The sequence below is a fragment of the Anas platyrhynchos genome, chromosome 18 (assembly GCF_047663525.1).
Source record: "Anas platyrhynchos isolate ZD024472 breed Pekin duck chromosome 18, IASCAAS_PekinDuck_T2T, whole genome shotgun sequence".
Taxonomy (NCBI): Eukaryota; Metazoa; Chordata; class Aves; order Anseriformes; family Anatidae; genus Anas; species Anas platyrhynchos.
In genome coordinates, this window is record NC_092604.1 from 4,259,053 (window position 1) to 4,276,630 (window position 17,578).

At 43.8% G+C, this 17,578-nt stretch overlaps 2 protein-coding genes across 9 annotated transcripts in view; one reads left to right on the plus strand and one right to left on the minus strand.

The window, feature by feature from the left end:
• The window catches only part of SLC31A1 (solute carrier family 31 member 1), a 26,939-nt gene extending 18,012 nt beyond the window's left edge, over positions 1-8,927 (minus strand). The window contains exons 1-2 of one of the 3 annotated variants that reach the window (XM_038164885.2): positions 8,834-8,911; positions 2,677-2,743 (exon numbers count right to left, since the gene is read on the minus strand). The gene's annotated coding sequence lies outside the window, so the exon portion shown is untranslated. Of the gene's footprint in view, positions 1-2,676; positions 2,744-8,833 lie in introns of all 3 variants that reach the window. The other 2 variants (XM_072025539.1, XM_038164886.2) reach the window with 2 other exon arrangements.
• Positions 8,909-17,578, plus strand: part of FKBP15 (FKBP prolyl isomerase family member 15) — a 26,623-nt gene continuing 17,953 nt past the window's right edge. For 3 of the 6 annotated variants that reach the window (XM_027470570.3, XM_027470573.3, XM_072025532.1), the window contains exons 1-10: positions 8,910-9,069; positions 9,516-9,625; positions 9,909-9,999; positions 10,620-10,689; positions 11,926-12,000; positions 13,102-13,200; positions 13,681-13,830; positions 14,823-14,891; positions 16,341-16,484; positions 16,927-17,072. In XM_027470570.3, the coding sequence (XP_027326371.2) occupies positions 9,017-9,069; positions 9,516-9,625; positions 9,909-9,999; positions 10,620-10,689; positions 11,926-12,000; positions 13,102-13,200; positions 13,681-13,830; positions 14,823-14,891; positions 16,341-16,484; positions 16,927-17,072 (1,007 nt within the window). In that variant the 5' untranslated portion in view covers positions 8,910-9,016. Of the gene's footprint in view, positions 9,070-9,515; positions 9,626-9,908; positions 10,000-10,619; positions 10,690-11,925; positions 12,001-13,101; positions 13,201-13,680; positions 13,831-14,822; positions 14,892-16,340; positions 16,485-16,926; positions 17,073-17,578 lie in introns of all 6 variants that reach the window. The other 3 variants (XM_027470571.3, XM_027470574.3, XM_027470572.3) reach the window with 2 other exon arrangements.

Sequence of the window (17,578 nt, forward strand, 5' to 3'; positions counted from 1 at the left end):
CAGATTCTTGCAGGTTCATGCCACCTGCAGCACTGGTATGTATGAAAAGGAGAGAGCTTGCCTCACACAAAAAGGGTGTCCCTGCCCAGAGGGTAAGGAATTGTATCATTGTTTGTGACCATTCAGTGGCCACACATGGATGCAATCAATCCAAAACGAACGCCGGACAAGGTACTGCTTGCGAGCTGGTATCTGATAAAGCATTGCTACATGGTTTGCTGAAGTGGAATACACACACCAGTATAAACACTATTAGCAGCTCTGACCAGCCCCAGCTAAAATGGTGCCTTCTAGTCTTAAATCCTGTACAATTGTAAAATAATCTCAGGAGACACACCACAAAACCAGGAGGCAGCAAGCATATTCTCAAGTAAGCAAGCAAAATTTTCTGCAGTTGCAAAAATGCCGTGTGACTCAATGTGCCCTAAAAGTGCACTAGCTGGCCTTTAATACAGGTGAAAGATTACTGATGTTATCTAGTGAGATCATAAATACCTTTGTCTCATGCAGACAGAACTAATGCACAAGGTAATAAAATGAATAGCATCATAAAAGGAAGCCAAAAGTCCATCAACACAGTTCAGAAGATGCACAGATCTTCCTCTACTTGACCTTACTGTTCCTGATGAGACATCAGGAGTGCTTGTGGTTGACATTTTTCGTCACAGAACTGCTGAGGCCTAGGAGACCTCCTGAGATCATCTCATCTAACTTCCCAGCTCAGCTAGAGCAGCTTGCCTGCTCAGCACCTCATCACCACCCGGGCACTACAGCTGGGCGTGTAGTTTAATGCCCTGTACATGCCAAGGACTCAGCATTTCTCGCAGAGATGGTGAGGAGCTGCTGCATGCTCTGGAGAGCAAAGGCTGTCCGATTGATGGACGTGGATCCAGATCACCAGCCTAACTAAAAAGCTCCTGTTCTTAAACATTTCGTCCTGGGAATCCTTTGGCAGAAAAATCTTCCCTCCAGTCAACTCAGGCCATGTCTAAGGCACTGCAGTGGGAACAAAGACACTTTTAAGTGGATGGATCAGCTGACAGCAACTTAGCCATGGACACAAACCTGCATGCACAGAAAACAGGCTTGGTTTTCCTCTTCGGATATTTTTCACCATCACAGCCAGTCTTAGGCCAGAAAGAGCCAGTAGCCACACAAGTTCTAAACTGGCTTTCAGGCTGTTTTGAGAATCTGGACAAGAAGAAAAGCACCCTCCAGAAATCCTCATTAATCCAGTTTTAGGAATCCACTCCACACATATGATATACCCATGTAAGTAATTCATACTTGTTTTTCCATCTCCAGTACTGCCACACACTCATCGCAGGGCAACACCTTCACTGTGCATTAGCTTCTACCACATGTGAAAGCTTCCTTGAATAAAAATCCCAGGAGCACATTTCGCTCTAATTCCTCCTCCCTTTCTTCTCGTACTTAAATGGCTGTTTGCTTACAGTTGCTCCTCAGGTGCGTGTCCGTATGCAGACACAGCATTTTAAGGTGGCCACTCAGCCGTCCGCCTCCCCTGGAGCTGTCACGCTGCCGCCCGTGCCAGACCTTGCCGCAACAGCCACGCGTGGTTGATGTCAGCTCACACGGGAACACGCTTGGGTTTCCAAGTCCTGCTCTGGCGTGTCAGGGTCACCTTTTAAATGTTGGCTTTTCACTAAACAACTAATAGTTTGCAAAACAGACTTTTAGAAAAATATTTAGTTTTCCCTGCTTACAGAAGCGCAATGCATGCCTGCTCGTTTCAGTCTCTGTCACCATCTATGACTTTGCCTCCGAAAAAAATCTTGCTCTACCAGAGCCGAGGAACAAAGTATTTGGGGCTTCAATTGTCCAAAACACTGGTTTGTTTTGAGAAGCCTGAAGCTGTTTTTCAGCAAAATGCAAGGTGGAATATATGTCACCATCAGCAAAATCCATGTTACTATGCTTTTAATTAAGCCCAGGATGTTGATCTCTGGCTCGGCAAATGGTTAAGACCAAAATATACATCTCCAGAGGCACTTTCCTACTCTTGCTCTCTCATCTCAGATAACAGCAAGAAGATGGAACATTTGACACACAAACAGTCATGTCAGTCCTTGTAGGAGTTAGGGAAATAGATTCACTGCCCTAGTCCATAGAACAGAGCACCTCTACATTTTCACTTTGGGAGATGCAAAAATACAATCCCACCTTGAAGCTTTGTCACCTCAGCAGGGGAGAATCATAGAATCATAGAATATCCTGAGTTGGAAGGGACCCTTAAGGATCATCAAGTCCAACTCTTGACACCGCACAGGTCTACCCAAGGTCTACCCAAGTTCAGACCATGAGAGAAGATCTGCATTCATGGAGAAGATCTGCAATACCAAGAAACAGGAAAGGGCCATGAAACCAAGCCATGTTCTGGGAAGGGACTTGCCTTTGGAAGAGTCAAGTAGTCTTGGTCTCATGACACTCTTCTGACAGGATTACCCCCAGGGTGTAGAAAGCTAGAAGTAATAGCGATCAAAAGAGTTTTGATTCTAGCTCTGAGTGACAATAAACCACCCTGGGAATAAGCCTTAACACTGCCTTTTTCATCTAGCTCTCAAATCCTTGGGCTGCCACAGAGCTGCTAATCCAAAGTAGAAATGATTCAGAGCTTAAAAAAAAAAAAAAAAAAAAAAGAATCCGAGTACTTACTATTCCAGGGACAGATTTTCCATCCACTGCCTCCAGGAGAGCAGTCTTCTCCAAATGGGCTACAATCCTGAGACGGATCAAAGTTTCCAAACTTTCAGTTAATGCTGACAAGCAGAATGCATATCATTATCTATAAAAAGGCTAATCATTAACTACTGCTCGGATTTAACTCTGATCACTTTTACTCCGCTTTAAACCTGTTTATTGCCTGACCCACAGCTAATTTCAAGCCAGGCCTATTACCTGCAATCTGGTCAGTGGGGAATTCAGCTTCACCTTGGTAGGCAAAACCAGGGATAAAGGCTGAAGCAGCAGGGATTTGGGCTACATTCTACTCTGGGTGAAACCATCTCTCACAAAATATTGACAATCCCTATTGTTACAGCCAAAGATTTCATATAACCCAAGATAAATATTTACCGCTCGACCTATGCAGCCCACAGAAGACAGAAGTCAATCATGTCAGGACCAGATGAAGGGCTGGGATGCTCACAGAAAGCTCCACGATAGCTAAAGTAACTCCCAAGTTTTCCTCACAAGACCTTTTCAAAAACACACCGAGATTTTAGAACTCTGCCCTTCTAAGACTCACTAAATGCCTTGTAGAGATGATTTTCAAACACACTGCAAAAAACATGTTGCAGATCTTCATTTGTCAGAGAAATTAGTGCTTTGCTTGCTTTTGGATATCGTTAACAGAACAAGCTGAGGTTCATTTAGTATTCCACAAAGAAGAAATGTGAAGCTTTCAGAGTTACAGGTCAGTTTTTAGGGTTTTAGGGTGGCAAAAGATGACAATGAAGCAGATACATGATAAAATGTGCAGAAAGTCTCCAATGGCACATCCTAGTCAAATACTGACTCTCTGACCTCTGATTAGTAGCTGGCATCGGCGATAGAAGAATAAATGTGACAAACAAGAAAAAGTTCAAGAAGCTCTACTGGGCTCTGCAATATAAATGCCTGTATTGTAAGCACAGTGGTTTCAAGAGCTGCATGAAAAGGAATCAGCTGGCAAGCAGCGCACATGATCCTACAGTCGTGATGCGGTGGAAAGTTTTACTTAATTCAGCAAACTAAGGAAAGTCGTATCATTGCCAAAAGGTGTTTTTTTGCCCGTATTTTGTATTTTGCCCGTTTTGCTTCTCCACTAAAAAGTAGTATTAGACTTTATTATGCACAGAGCAGGGCATTTTATAACTAAGGACACCACTTTGTGTTTATGCTCTCTATGAAGAAGGCTGCACAGAAATGGCTTTACAAGTACAACCAAACACACAGCAGGAACACAAAAAACTCTTTCCTTTGAATTACTTAGGCTTCAATTTGACAGTTTCTATAGCTTATTTCTCTGGCTTCCTTCAGTCTCAACTGACATCACCTTAAACATTAAGGTTCAGTGCTTCCTTGTGAGATAATGTCTTATCCCAAGTTCATGACAGCCACCAAAGCTAATGGAAACCAGATTTGTATAAAATTATCCTGGCAGAGAACCCTGAAATCATGACTCAGTCTCTCATTATCTCCATCAGACCATTAGCTCAGATAAACATGGGAGCCATAAAAGAGGCAACCAAGAGAACCAGACCAATGCTCTACGTTGCATTTCACTTCCATAATATTCCATGGCTGGGTGTGTTCCTCAGGAGCTTGAGCTGCTACTTCCCTTATCACTTTGATGTCCAAAGGTTGATTTACCATATCGGAAACACGCAGGGTATCTTGCTGCCCTCCCACGGAGCACTGCCCTGACAGCAGCCGCTGCTGTCACGTCCTGAGGGCTGAAGGAGAATGAGCTGGGATCGCCTGCCTGCGGGGAGCACTGCCTTTGAGCCTGCTCCATTTGTTAGTGTTTTTCTTTCCCAAGTAAAGGATGCAAGCTGGAAAACGCAGGCAAGCTGTGACAATACATTGTCAAATCTCTATAGCACAAAGCCTTTCAGAGCAGGAAAAGTTCACTGAGGTAGTAACTGATTAATCAGATCCCTGGCTCTCAGCACTGCCTCTGTCCAGACACAACATGGAGAAATCCAGCCGGGAGCTGTGAGGAACTGTTGGGCTGCACCGTGCACCGAGGCTGGGCACTCAGACACCGAGCCCACAAAGGGCTGCTCAGATATCCCACACTGAGTGTGTTCAGCATCTGAAAGAAGCAGGCTGGGTCACAGGGACAAGCATCTCCTTCAGCAGCCTGGAGCCATTTGCTGTGAGGTTCTGCTTTTCAAACAGCTGCTTCTCCAAGCTCACAAAGCAGCAGGCTACCTGGCAGGCTACCGAGCATAAGCTTGTAAGATGAGGAAGTGCACTGCATCTTGGAGGTGGCCTGAAAGTACCTAATCCTATAAATCCAAGTGCAATTAAATTACCCATAACAAATAAAAGCCTGTAAGTTTAAGTGTACGCACACCTTTCACCAAGGAGACACCTTAAGTCTTCAAAAAAAGAAAAAAAAGCTAAGACTGTCAAGCTTTCTCTTAGGCAAGTTAGCCAAAAGATCAGCTCAACATATCAAAAAGCTCATTTTCCAAGCTCATGCTCCTTGAGCACAGGAATGAGGTTTGAATCTTTGATCCCTACTGAGCATGCATGGGAAAGGAGAGCTTTGTGAAGCGAAGCAGCTCCCTGAAGTCACAGGAGAGAACTTGGTGTTCTCGCTGTTTGCTGTACAGCAGCTGTATCCTCTTCACGGCGTTCTCCCAGCTTCACAGGCCCGATATCAGGATGTGCTGAGCATCCAGTAAGAACAGAAGAAGCTCAATCACTTGCAACGTTTTGGTCCATTACCCAGAAATACCATGCTCTGCTGTATTAATTGACACCAATATCAGAGCGAATGGATTGTATGCACGTAGACCTGTTTTAAACAGATTATAAATGGCTTCCACACCTGTGGTAAAACAATGACTGTGGGATTTGGTAATTTTATGTGTGCACAGTAAAAGAGAAAAAAAAAAGATTTAAATTTAAAATATTTTTTTCATATAAGCAATTGTTCCAGCCAGCAATCAGTTGCTCAAATGGAAAAGACTCTTGCAGATATGAACTGGTGAGAGAAACGGAGGAAAAGACATCTTGTGAAATCCTAGCTGAGCAGATGGCAACCACGACTGGGGCAACAGAGAAGGAAAAACATTAAGAAGATATTTTATCACAGCCTCCCCCATCTAGACTTGGCTTCTAGACCAGAAAAGTCAAGTTCCAGGACCAAAAAATGAAAGGTTTTAGAAAGTTAATTTGTAGTGCAACAAAACAGGAGTTTAATTTGTTTGCAATAACTAGTCCCATTATTCTCTGCATTAGCAGATTCCAGCTTTCAGCTGAAGAAAAGGTTAATGAAAAAATCATTGGTCTCAAGTCCCCTGGGACTTGACTGGGAATATTTCCAGAAACTAGCATTGAAACAAAAGGCAATAGGACTCTATTAACTAAGATTCAATTTTCTTGAAAAAACAAACAAACAACAACAAAAAAAGTTAACTAGACTGAGTCTTTTTCATCCTTCCCTAACAAAAAAGTGCCAAGACTCCCAGCAATTTCCTGGCAGATTCCTGGAGAAGTTCATGCTGGCGGTCTGCTTCAGCTCAACTTCACAAAATTCTGAGGCAGATTACTGCTAGCTTTCAGGGTGACCTTCAGTCAAGTGTGGAGAAGGCAGGTCTCAGAGACATGAAATTTTCCTGCTGGGCAGAGGAGTCTTTATAGCAAATGCAGAAGCCAAAAAGGAAAGAAGAAAATGTTATGTTTTAGTTCAAAGAATACAAAAATTTTGTCTTCCCTCTGACCTAACATCTGACTGAAAAACAAGATCGGGAAAGCTCCGTAGGGCACTGACTAAAGACTGTGTGAATATGGCAGGTCTGCTCATCTATTTGTACTAGAAGACTGTTAAATGTTAGTGTTCTCAGTGCCTTCCCTTCTCAAAAGTAAAACTCTCATCCAGGGATAGGGTATCTCACTCATCCAAAACTTGGAAGTTGCTCTGTAGAAGTGGGAATGAGAGAAGAACCCTTCCAAACCTTTTTTTGAGAAGATAAAACAGCAGAGAGAAAAGAGCAGAGAGAGGGAAGGCAAGGGAAGGCAAGGGAAGGGAAGGCTTCTTGTCCTTGCGCTGCTGCAAGTCAGAATACCTGTCAGGGACCACACCTTTAAAACAAAAAAGCACACATGCAGAAGTGACCTGAAAAGCTGACTTAATTCTTCATCTTTACTGTAGCCTGGAGAAATTATTGTAATTATCCACCTATCTCAAAAGCTGCTCTAGATTAGAAATCCAACAGGAAATAAAAATAATTCTTCGTAACATCCAACAATTGGCAAAATCTCAGTAGAAAACAGCTGTATAAAATTTAGCAGTTCGTACGACAAAGTTGTGTGGGAGTGTACAGCCCCTCTGGAAATATTATTCTTTTCTATCCTTTTTTTTTTTTTTTTGGGGGGGGGAAGAGTGGGGGAAAAGCAGAGAATGAAGTAAAAAATGCATAGTGCAGATTTCAATCTACATAGCAAAAAGCATCACTTTAATTTCGTATCATGCAGCAGCTGGCTTCACCAAGGCATTCATGCTGCTCTGAAGCCAACACACATTTAAACGCTAATATTTACACATCATTTTCAATGCCCCACGTTTTAAGGAAGGCTGAGGAAAAGTAACACATAATCGAAACCTTCCAGAAAGCCTCAGAAAATGTTACATCAGAAGTAGTAAGAATCGGAGCAATTAAATTGAATCCTAACTTAGCCTACACAATCCCATATTGTTACTCATAAAAAATACTGCAGGAGCTTTACTTACTTCAGGCTCAAGCAGAGGCAAGTGAAGATCAAACAGATTAAAAGAAACTAATAAATACTTGTGAAGAGAGTTTAATCCACCCTTGCACAAAATACCACACTAGTAAGCATTCTGAAGCTTGGCATTTGAGCATGGACAGGAAAATTTGGTCTATGATTGTGAACTCGTGTGCAGCCACAAGCCCGCTGCAAGCTCATTTGCTGAAGAGGGCGATGAACAAAGCTTAAATTAATAAAAATGACAAGTGGTTAAGGATACGCTTAGGACTGAGGCTTGCCTTAGTGCTGCAGTATGCATTTCCCCCACTTCACTGAAATGAAGGCTGTGCCAAATCCCAGTTTGGGAAAGCTCAGCTCAGGGGCTGTTCGTGGGACAGCAACCCTTGATCGTACCAGAACTTTCTTACTGTCTTCCTGATATCTAAATTAACCCTTATACTTTAAAAAAAAAAAAAAAACACAAAACAACAACAACAAAAAAGGTTGGGTACACATGAATATTTTCAACAGGACTTATAACACCGGTGTTCTTAAGTCATTTGAAAATTAAATGCTAGTGCATCACTAAGCCTTAACCATACAGGTCTGCACTCTTTAAAATACGCATCCTGACTACTGCAAACTTGACAGAAACCACGGAGGAGGCCGAGCACCAAATTCTCCCTTCACATCAGCAGCTCGGGTCGCCCACCCAAACGAAGTTCACATCCACTGGCCACTTCCCGGTAGGCACGATGTGCTATTAGCAATTAACACCCAACTATTTATAAGACAGCTATCGCGGCTGTGTGTGTGTTCCCAACACAAGCAGGGGGTTTGTCCCTGTGCAGGTGTCCCTGGCACAGCACCGAGCCCTGCCTGCGGCTCTGCTCCCCCCCCACGAGCAAACCCCGCAGGGACCCGGCTCGGGGACACCCGGCCCTGGGGTTTCTGCTCTCAGGAGACCCGGGTTTGGGGTTTCTGCCTTTGGGGGTCCCGGCGCCCTCCTCCCCGCAGCCCCCGGCGCCCCCGAGCGGTTCCGGCAGCCGCAGGGCCCCCGGGGGCCGCCGTGCCCGGCCTGTGGGCACCGCCCGGGCACACACCGGGGCTCGGTGCCCGCTGCAGGGCCCGGTCCGGGCGGCTCCGACACCCGGCACCCGCCGCGGGGGTGCCAATTGCCCCATGGGGCTGCCCCCCCGACCCATACCGGACCCATACCCGACCCGTACCGCCCCCACCACCTCCGCCAAGACCCCTAGGGACCCCCCGGACCTCCCCGGTGCCCCCAGACCCCGACCGAGCCCCCCCCGGCCGGCAGCACCTCCACCCCCCTCGCCCGCCCGCCCCCCCTGAGGGAGCCGCGGGGGGGCCCGGCCTCGTCACTCACCGCGCGCCCGCCACGAGGCCGGCAGAGCTCGCCCCGCCCCCTGCCCTCAGCGCCCGCTGAGCCCCGCCCCCGGCCCCTTCTGGCCCGCGCTACCGGAGCGCCCGGCTCCGCCTCAGCGCCGGCCGTAAAGCAGCGCGCTGCCGCCTTTACGACACCGGCAGGGCCGCCGCCGCCGCCATCGCCATGTTCGGTGCGGCCGAGGAGGACGACGCCGATTTCCTGGCCCCTGGCGGCGGGTGGGTGGCGGGGGGGCGGCCTGAGGGGCTCTGAGGCGGCTCGGGACTGCCGGGACCACCGGCACCGGGGGGCTGGGGGCGGGCGGCAGCGTGCCCGGTGCTGTTACGGGAACGTTACGGTGAGCTGCTTGACGTAAAGGCAGTCCCATTCGTTACTTTGAGGTGAATTAATTGGTTTTAGTGTTTTTTTTCGGTCCTTACTTGTCCCTTATGCCAGCTTTACAGCAAGCGAAGCGCGGCGGTGCTGCTTCGGCAGCCTCTCTGCCTGAGAGTTCTGCTTTTTCCCAAAACGAAGCGGTTGCAGCAGAGCTGCCTGGCGTGTGGCATCTTCCTTATGCCTAAACTAATGGCAAGCGCTTCGTGTTTGATGTAACTCCTAACTGGTGGTGGTCCTTACCTGTAAAGCCCAGTCAATCAGGTGAATTTAGTTCATTTTTTGCTTCTAGTGCCAGGTTGGCCTCTCTCTTTGGGCTGGACCAGACAGTCTCAAGCCAGGGAAATGAATTCTTCCAGTACACGGCGCCGAAGCAGCCCAAGAAGGGGCAAACAGCAGCTGGTGAGTGAGGGGAGGGGAGGGAGCTGTGCAGCATGGGCCTTGCTGGCTGAGCGAGTCCTTGTGAGGAACAGCAGTGCAAACAGCTCACTGAGCTGTTGCTTCATGATGCTATCTTCCTTCAGTGCTCTCTGTACGCCTGGATTACCGGTGTCCTTCAGTGATGTTGGAAAATTCTCCTTTGTAGTTATGTTTCCTTGGGGGGAGGAATGTTTAATGGCATTGTCACTGGCCAGTAAATGTGGCAGCTCTGTGTCACCACAAAAGGTTCCTTCTTGCTCTTCAGCAGGTCAGGCGGCCCAGAAGGCGCCCGTGGCCCCAGCAGCTTCAGGAGCACCATCAGTCTTTGTGGCCACTGCAGTTCACGCTTATCGATAGTAAGTGCAACACTGGCTTTCTGTGGTGCCTCTTAGGCTCTGTTTCTCTGGAGGCCTGGGACCTAATCATAAGGGAAGATATTTTCTGATGAGCAGGCAGAGGCATCTCATAGAGGTAGCGTTTACATCTCACAGACACGCAAATCAATGAAAATTTCTGCTCAGAAAAGTTCCATTATTGTGCTGCAGTTCAGGATTATGTGGTTAAATGAACAGCGAGTGCTCTGCCTCTGCCTTACAGAGAACTGCAGCCTGGGGTGCTGGCCTGACATCTGTACTGGTTCTGGCCAGCTCTGTCAGATGCTTGCGTCTCATTGCTTGTGGAAAACTGAGGCATGAGCATAGAATGACAACAGTAAACTTCTGTCTATGTGGGAGTGGAAAGGCTTACTTGTCCTGGATCTATGCAAAGAGCACTTCTCAACTCAAACTACACAATGTGCGTTCCTGTAGTCTGTGGGCAAGCAAGGAAGCTGTAGTTTCTTTAAACTAAGAAAGGTTGCCTAATGTTTGAATGTGGGGAAAGGGACTTGAACTCTGAAGAAGAAACGCTTGGCAACAGTAGAGAGAAACCTGAGGCAGGGACAGTTCTGCAGCTGAATATCTCGCTTGTCTTCCAGTACAAATGGGCAGTACTTGAAGCAAGGCAAGTATGGAGCAGCTGTAGTGGGGAACCATGCCACTAAAGAGGTGAGAAACGCTTCGCAGTAATATTTTTCATGCCAAGAGTACGCTGGTACGAGGCAGTGTTTCCCTGAGCCCAATGGAATGTCTTTGCTTTTGATGTTGGAGGTCTTTAGTTCCACTGCAGCTTATGCCTTTCTTCTCTCCTAGGATTATTTATGTCTTAGTTATTTACCTTGGTGACATCTTTTCTTTTTTACAATTCTTTCCACTTAAGCCTGAAATGCTTTGCAGTGACTTGGGCACTGCATGTGTTTTTGGAAGTGATTTTTGATATTTACTTGAAACCTCTTTGACAATGGGATCATAAATCTGTGCACATGGAAATTGATATGAAGCAAGACTGTTTGATAGTACAGAGATGCTTTGGTGAAGTCCTGTTATTTTGGTAGCAAAAATCTCTATTCCCCAGTCCTTTCTTCCCAAGTATTCCTGTAAGAGCATGACACTCTAGTGTCTAGGAAAAGGATGTATTTACAGGATACATTGGATATTCTGATGCATCCTTTACATTGGTATTTATACTGCATTTCCTGTCCCCATTGTCTCACAAAGTTTCCTCTGCTTTAGCACGAGGAAAAAAAAAATATTTTGGTACACTACTACCTGGGACTCTGACCTGAGCAGCTTTCAGGTGTGGTGTTCATGGGGGAGTTAGGAAAGGTGGAGATGGCAGGAGAGCAAGGTAGCCCTTCAAGGCAGCCTTTCTGGTACTTCAACCTGTGCAGCTGTGAGCAGGTCACTGGCAGCGGTGCTGTTGAGTAAAGAAGCCTTGCTACATGTGCAGAAAGGGAAGTAGAGCCAAACGTCAATGCAGCGTTACCTCTGCATTCCTTAGCACTTTGAAAACTCCAACTTACTGTTACTCCATCTTTTACATTGTATTATTCCTGTACTTCATGTGTTTTTTATTGAAGGGTTAGTTTACCATCTTTTTATACTGCAACAGGGAGAAAATGTGGAGTTAATTGAAGCATCTTGCATAATGCACGAGAATTATTTTTGAACCACTTTGTTTATCTGCAGGAATAAAGCTTGCATGTTTTCAAGCATCTTTAATAGGTGTTACAACATTATGTTAAGTGCAGTGTTAAGTACTTTTGCTGTGAAGAATGATGCTACAAGCTGTATTTGGCAATACTGTAGTGCTAGGCTCAGAATATGACAAAACACACTAGAATTGAAAAACATTGACTTTGCTTTTTTTTTTTTTTTCCCTGCACAATTCTTTATGGAATCCAGTACAGGATTCTCCTTTATATCAGTCAGCAGCAACAGATTGCATCTGCAAGGATCCATCCAGGCTTTGTACTCACGGTAAGATCCTGGATTAGAAAAGCATCCAGTGCTTTGTGGTGTTCAGAATCAATTTCTGTTTGGTGTGAAATGTTTTCTTAAGTCTTAGATTATAGCCTTTGAGATCAAACACCTGACTGACATAGCAAGAGGTGTCATGGTGGCAGGGAGTACTGCTCTCCTAATATGTGTTGCACAAGAGACTTACGTCTGCCTTTTGCAGAGCTCTATGGATCAGTGGATTTCCAAAGGGAAGTACAAGCGCTCTAGGAGCTGTATTAGTACCTCTAGATCACTGAAATGTTTTGAGCTATGCAGTTCTACAACAGAACAAAATTTCTCTTGCTAATAATTCATAGTTAAGTGGCTGAGAGAATACAGCTGAGCAAGCAGATGGAAATGATGGTGAGGAAGTGCTTCCTCTCTGAAACCTAATGCTCAGCATTTTCCCGATGATAAGAGCAGAAATAGAACACTGTAAGCCTTAAAATGCTAACTTCTTGAAGTTCTGTTTTCTTCTGGTTTTACATAAAAATGGTGTTTTGAGTTGCTGCTCTTAGCTTGTCATTAGGCAATACAGAATTTCCTGGTTGATAGGTAGGAATTCTGCTCTGAAATAGGATCCTGATTCAGAAATCTGGACTGAAATTCTACTATCTTGCTCTTTAGTGCTACGCGTGTTTTAAAAGATTAATGGGTTATGTAGTCAAGTAGTGGTAAAATGAATTTTTTAGGATTAAGTACTGAGTGACTCTTCTGGTTGAATATGGAAGTCTAAATGTAATCAAAACTTATGAAAAGGAGATTTCTTGCAGATAATGTCAGTGTAGTAGAGCCTAGCTTCAAAGAACCGTCGTATTAAAGCTGCAGCAACTATGAAGAACGTAATATTTGCTGAAGTATTTCAGTTATAACAATTCTTCTATTATAACGAGTACAGAAATAAGGTAAACTGTGCATTCTGAACTTGGGTGGTAATGTGGCAGGATTCTTCTTTTACCTCTACTTAATTTCATTAGCTTTTATTTTAAGCTTCTGTTGGATGCAGTTTTTTTAATGATGTTCTATTTTAATTTAATACATCTTTCATGTATAACGTAGGACTGATTTCCTTTCCCACAGGTTCAACCCAACAATTACAGTACCTTCTATGATGATCAGAGACAAAACTGGTCAATCATGTTTGAGTCAGAAAAGGCAGCGATGGATTTCAGTAAACAGGTAACTGCTTACTCTGTGCAAGGTATGACTTGCCGCCTGCTGTTTGAACTATAGGCAAATGAAGATGTACCTCTAAGAGCACGTTACTGCTGAAAGGTGAAAAAGTTTTACTTTTCCGTTGAAGTTCAGCTTTGAGTATTTGCATAATGGTGACTGAGGCAGGTTTGTGAAGAGCCTGGCTGAGGTTTGTTCATTAGCTACAGGCCTCCTGGAGACAGGGAGCCAGTTATTTCTGGTAGGTTTTCTGATCAAGTTTGCTTTAAAACCAACAGTTCTATAGAGATCTATAGAGCAGAGGGTATTTCCTTCTTACATAGCTCAGCAAAATTCAGCACAAGGGAGTGTGGAACGCCTCTTGAATGCAGCTATAATCTGGGCTTGATCAGTGTTGGTAAGAAATGTATCAGATTTGTAATGAGTCATAGTGGAAAGTGCCTGTCTTTTAATGGCCAGAGATGCTGATAAGCCTTCCTTTCACAGGTGTGCATTGCTAAGTGCAACAGCTCCCCAGTGCTTGATTCAGTCCTCTACCAGGATCTCCTTCTTGGAGAAGGGCAGGGAGTTGAAGGAGGGGACTCTCTGGAGATAGCCTATACAGGTTGGCTGTTCCAGAACAATGGGCTTGGACAGGTAAGGATGTCTCTGCCACCTACTAATGTGTGAGTGAGTGTGATTGTCTCTGGAAGGAACCTGCCACCTCTGTCATAGTACTGGTGCTTTAAAGGTTTTTTAGTCATTTATGGCACCTTTTTGAGGTCAAGTGAATTAACTGTAGAATAATAAGGGATTCCGTTACTGTTCAGGTGATTGAAATGCTTTTAACTTCATAGGTACTCTTGCATTAATACTAAACAAAGCACTGACAAGAGCCAGTGAAGCTACTTATGCTCCTTTGGAAACAGCTTGATGAAGGGATAAGAAGAGGACTGTACATCATAAAGCACATCTGCAAATGATAAATAGATTTTGTGACCTCTACAACTGTGTCCTATCCTGTTCCTTTGTTAAGAAAGGCAAAAGATATACTTCCGAAAGATATATTCCAAAGCACTACCTTTTTTTACAACACTTCTGGTTTAGCTGTTACTATGATTTGTAGCAAAGGGTTTTTCATTTGCATCCCCCTGCAGTTGTATCTTTAGCAATTAAAAAAAGGCTTTCTGTTTTTCATCTTTGGGGTACTTTTTGTTTCTTTTTCTTGGCCTGCTTTGTAGAGATTGGCATGTTTATCTCCATAAACCCAATGATACACATGGCAGAGCTTACTTCTAATCTCCTACAGGAGTTGTTCAGCTACCCATGCCTGAGTTCAATGTACGAAATGTCTAGACAGTTCTGTTTGTGTAGTGTTTTAGTTGGACCAATCCTGTACTGACCATCAAGCTGGAAGCAATTTTAAAGTCAGTCTCCAGCTGTCATTCACTTCAAGAAATTGTACTGTGCGATAGACTAGAAATTCTAGCCATGCTCTGTTTTCTGTTTTGAGTTAATTTTGGAAGGTAGCAGGAAGGGAAATAGTACATAAGAAATCATAGGAGTTTATGAAGTGTGTGAAGTAGTGTTCAGAATCTTTCAAGAGTTGGGAAATGCATGTGATTTTTGTTTGTTCTTCAACTCTCTAGGTGTTTGACTCAAACATTAACAAGGACAAGTTGTTGCGCCTTAAGCTGGGATCTGGAAAGGTCATCAAGGTAGAACTTCTGGAATTTCATTATAATAAAATTGTCTCAATTCTTTGAATTACTGAAGATCTTGATCAGGATTCTTATATGCTCTTTCTGTTTCATTTGGTAGGAAACACTAATGGTGACTCACTCAAAGTGTTGTGTTTTCTTAATTTGCACAGGATAGCCAGGTCTCCTTCTCAGTGGCAATGCTGGGAAGTTGTCCTGTTTTGAAAATAAGATGCTTCCCATTTTCAAGAGCAGGTGTGGGGTGTGTTTGTTTTGTTTTATAGAGGTAACTTAATCAATTACTTAGAAACAGGGTCCCCTGAGACCAGAGGAAAAATAATTTTGAGAAAAAACTTACAGTTCTCCCCACTCATTGTGCCTCAGAAGCAGAATCATAGAATATCCTGAGTTGGAAGGGACCCATAAGGATCATCAAGTCCAGCTTCCGGTTCCACACAGATCTACCCAAAAATTCAGACCATATGACTAAAAAGGTCAAATAACTCTCCATGCCCTTCTTCCAGACAGGAGAGAAAAGGTGAAGACAACTGACAAATAGTAGAATGGTTTCATAAAAGATAATACCACTGCCTAGAGTGTTTTTTTCCACTATAAGTCAAATTGGGAGTATACTGACCATGTAACAACTTCTCAGCCCAGGTACTCCCTTAGTTTTTCAGTAAAATCAGGTTATGAATTGGAGATGTTTCTGTTCAGGTCGCTTCCATCACCTGAATAATTCATATTTGACTTATAATAAATTGCTCTTTAGAGGTGTGCTATTTTTCTGTTTATTTTTTTTTACTATGCCTCTTGTTATTAATGTTGTCTGGCTGCAGTAGTCACCCTGTTAAATGCTGGCATCTATTTAATAATTTGCATTGCTCTGACTTCTAAATCTCCTTGCCAGTAACTGTTTTCTGTGGGTGCTTTCTAATTCTAACCATAGCAGTTAGGAATTGATCTTTCAACAGCTCAGAATCCTGTTCTTTCCCTGAATTTTGAGAGAAATTACCACTGTATGCCCTGCCAGCTACATGCAACTGCAGAATTTCTGCATGCAGTCTGTAGTTCTTTTCTCCAAGATAGTGTGATCTGTGATAGCTGCTTAAGTTATGACATGTAAAACTTGAACCAGGATTCTGGAACTGCATGGGGACCTAAAAGCCTACAGCCTTTGTGTTAGAGATTGTTGTATCTGTTTGATTTCATTATGAACATGTCAGAAGCTGCATCTTCATGCTTCGGTTAATGTTGTAATTTGTAATAGGCCTTTACAACCCAATACAAGATACAGTTTTAATGCTGCACTCTAAAACAAGTAAGATTTTACATGCAGCTATTTATATGTGTTCTGAAATCTCCTATAACTGGAGGAGTAGTCTTAATCAGAGTAATTAAAAGAAACTGTAATGTCACTAATCAAGCTGTTTGCTTTCTATTTTCTTGTGTCTCTGAATACCGAAGGGCTGGGAAGAAGGAATGGTGGGGATGAAGAAAGGAGGGCGACGGTATCTCATTATTCCTCCAGCCTGGGCCTATGGGACTCAGGGAGTGTCTGGCCGTGTCCCTCCAGACTCTACTTTAGTTTTTGAGGTGGAGGTTAGGCGGGTGAGTGTCTCCTCTCAAGTATTTATTTTACATCTACTTTGTGGTTGTTGGGTGGCGGCGTCTGTCTGCAAGGTAAAAACCTGCTGTTGGCATGAGATCTACAGCTCAGAAACTGTTATAAACCAACTACCTCGGGAAGATGCATATCTTCTTAAAATTAAAATTTAAAAAAAATCAACACAGAAATCCCTCTAGGCTGTTAACTAAGACATGTCTGTTCTAACTGTTCTGAGATCTCTTGTCTTATGTGTGGGTCAATTCTTTCAAAAATCTCAAAATTGTGAGGAATGACAAGTTATAAAGACTCATCACTTCCAACTCAGTTTTATGTTCTTACTTGAAGTGAATAGACTTGACAAAGGAGTAGTCATCAGAAGTCAATAAGTTGCTGAAAAACCCTTTTGGGGAGCCCAGAATAAGTCTTATTTATGTGCTTCTTAAGGTGAAGCTGGTAAAAGAAGGCTCTGGTTCAGACGGACAGAGTGTTAGTTCAAGGGATTCTCCTGTACCTTCTCCAGTACCCAATTCAGATGGCTTCTCTGCAGACACTGCTTTATTGCCTCCATCTACGATACCTCCAAAGCCTGGGTAAGCAGGAGCATGGTTAAAAACAACTTGCTGCATTAAAAGATGGTAATGCTCTTAAACATCAGCAGCAATACTGTACTAACACATCACTTGGCAAACATGAATCCTCTATGTGCAAACTTAGTGCCATCAGTGTGGCAGAGGAATGCTCGCTGATGAGTATTGCAGGATGGTTTCTGCTTGAATGCTGACTTCCAGACTTAGAGAAATCAAAGTGGGCACACATGAAAGATGTTATTGATCTACAGTAGAACTGAGATCTAGCATTAAGCTGTGTAGGTACTGTTACGACAGCTTTCTCATCTCAGGTAGCAGTAAAGTTGTAAGTTAGTCTTGGGTCATGGCTAACTTGTTTAATTGCAAATTTTACACTGACGCTTGTTTCTTTAATTAAATGGGCCGGTTGTCCTTTTTAGGCAATAGTTTTCAAGTTTAACTGCTTGTTGTTTTCTTGACACAAATAAGTAGTTTGTTATTCGACTTGGATACAATTGCTTGTACAAGCA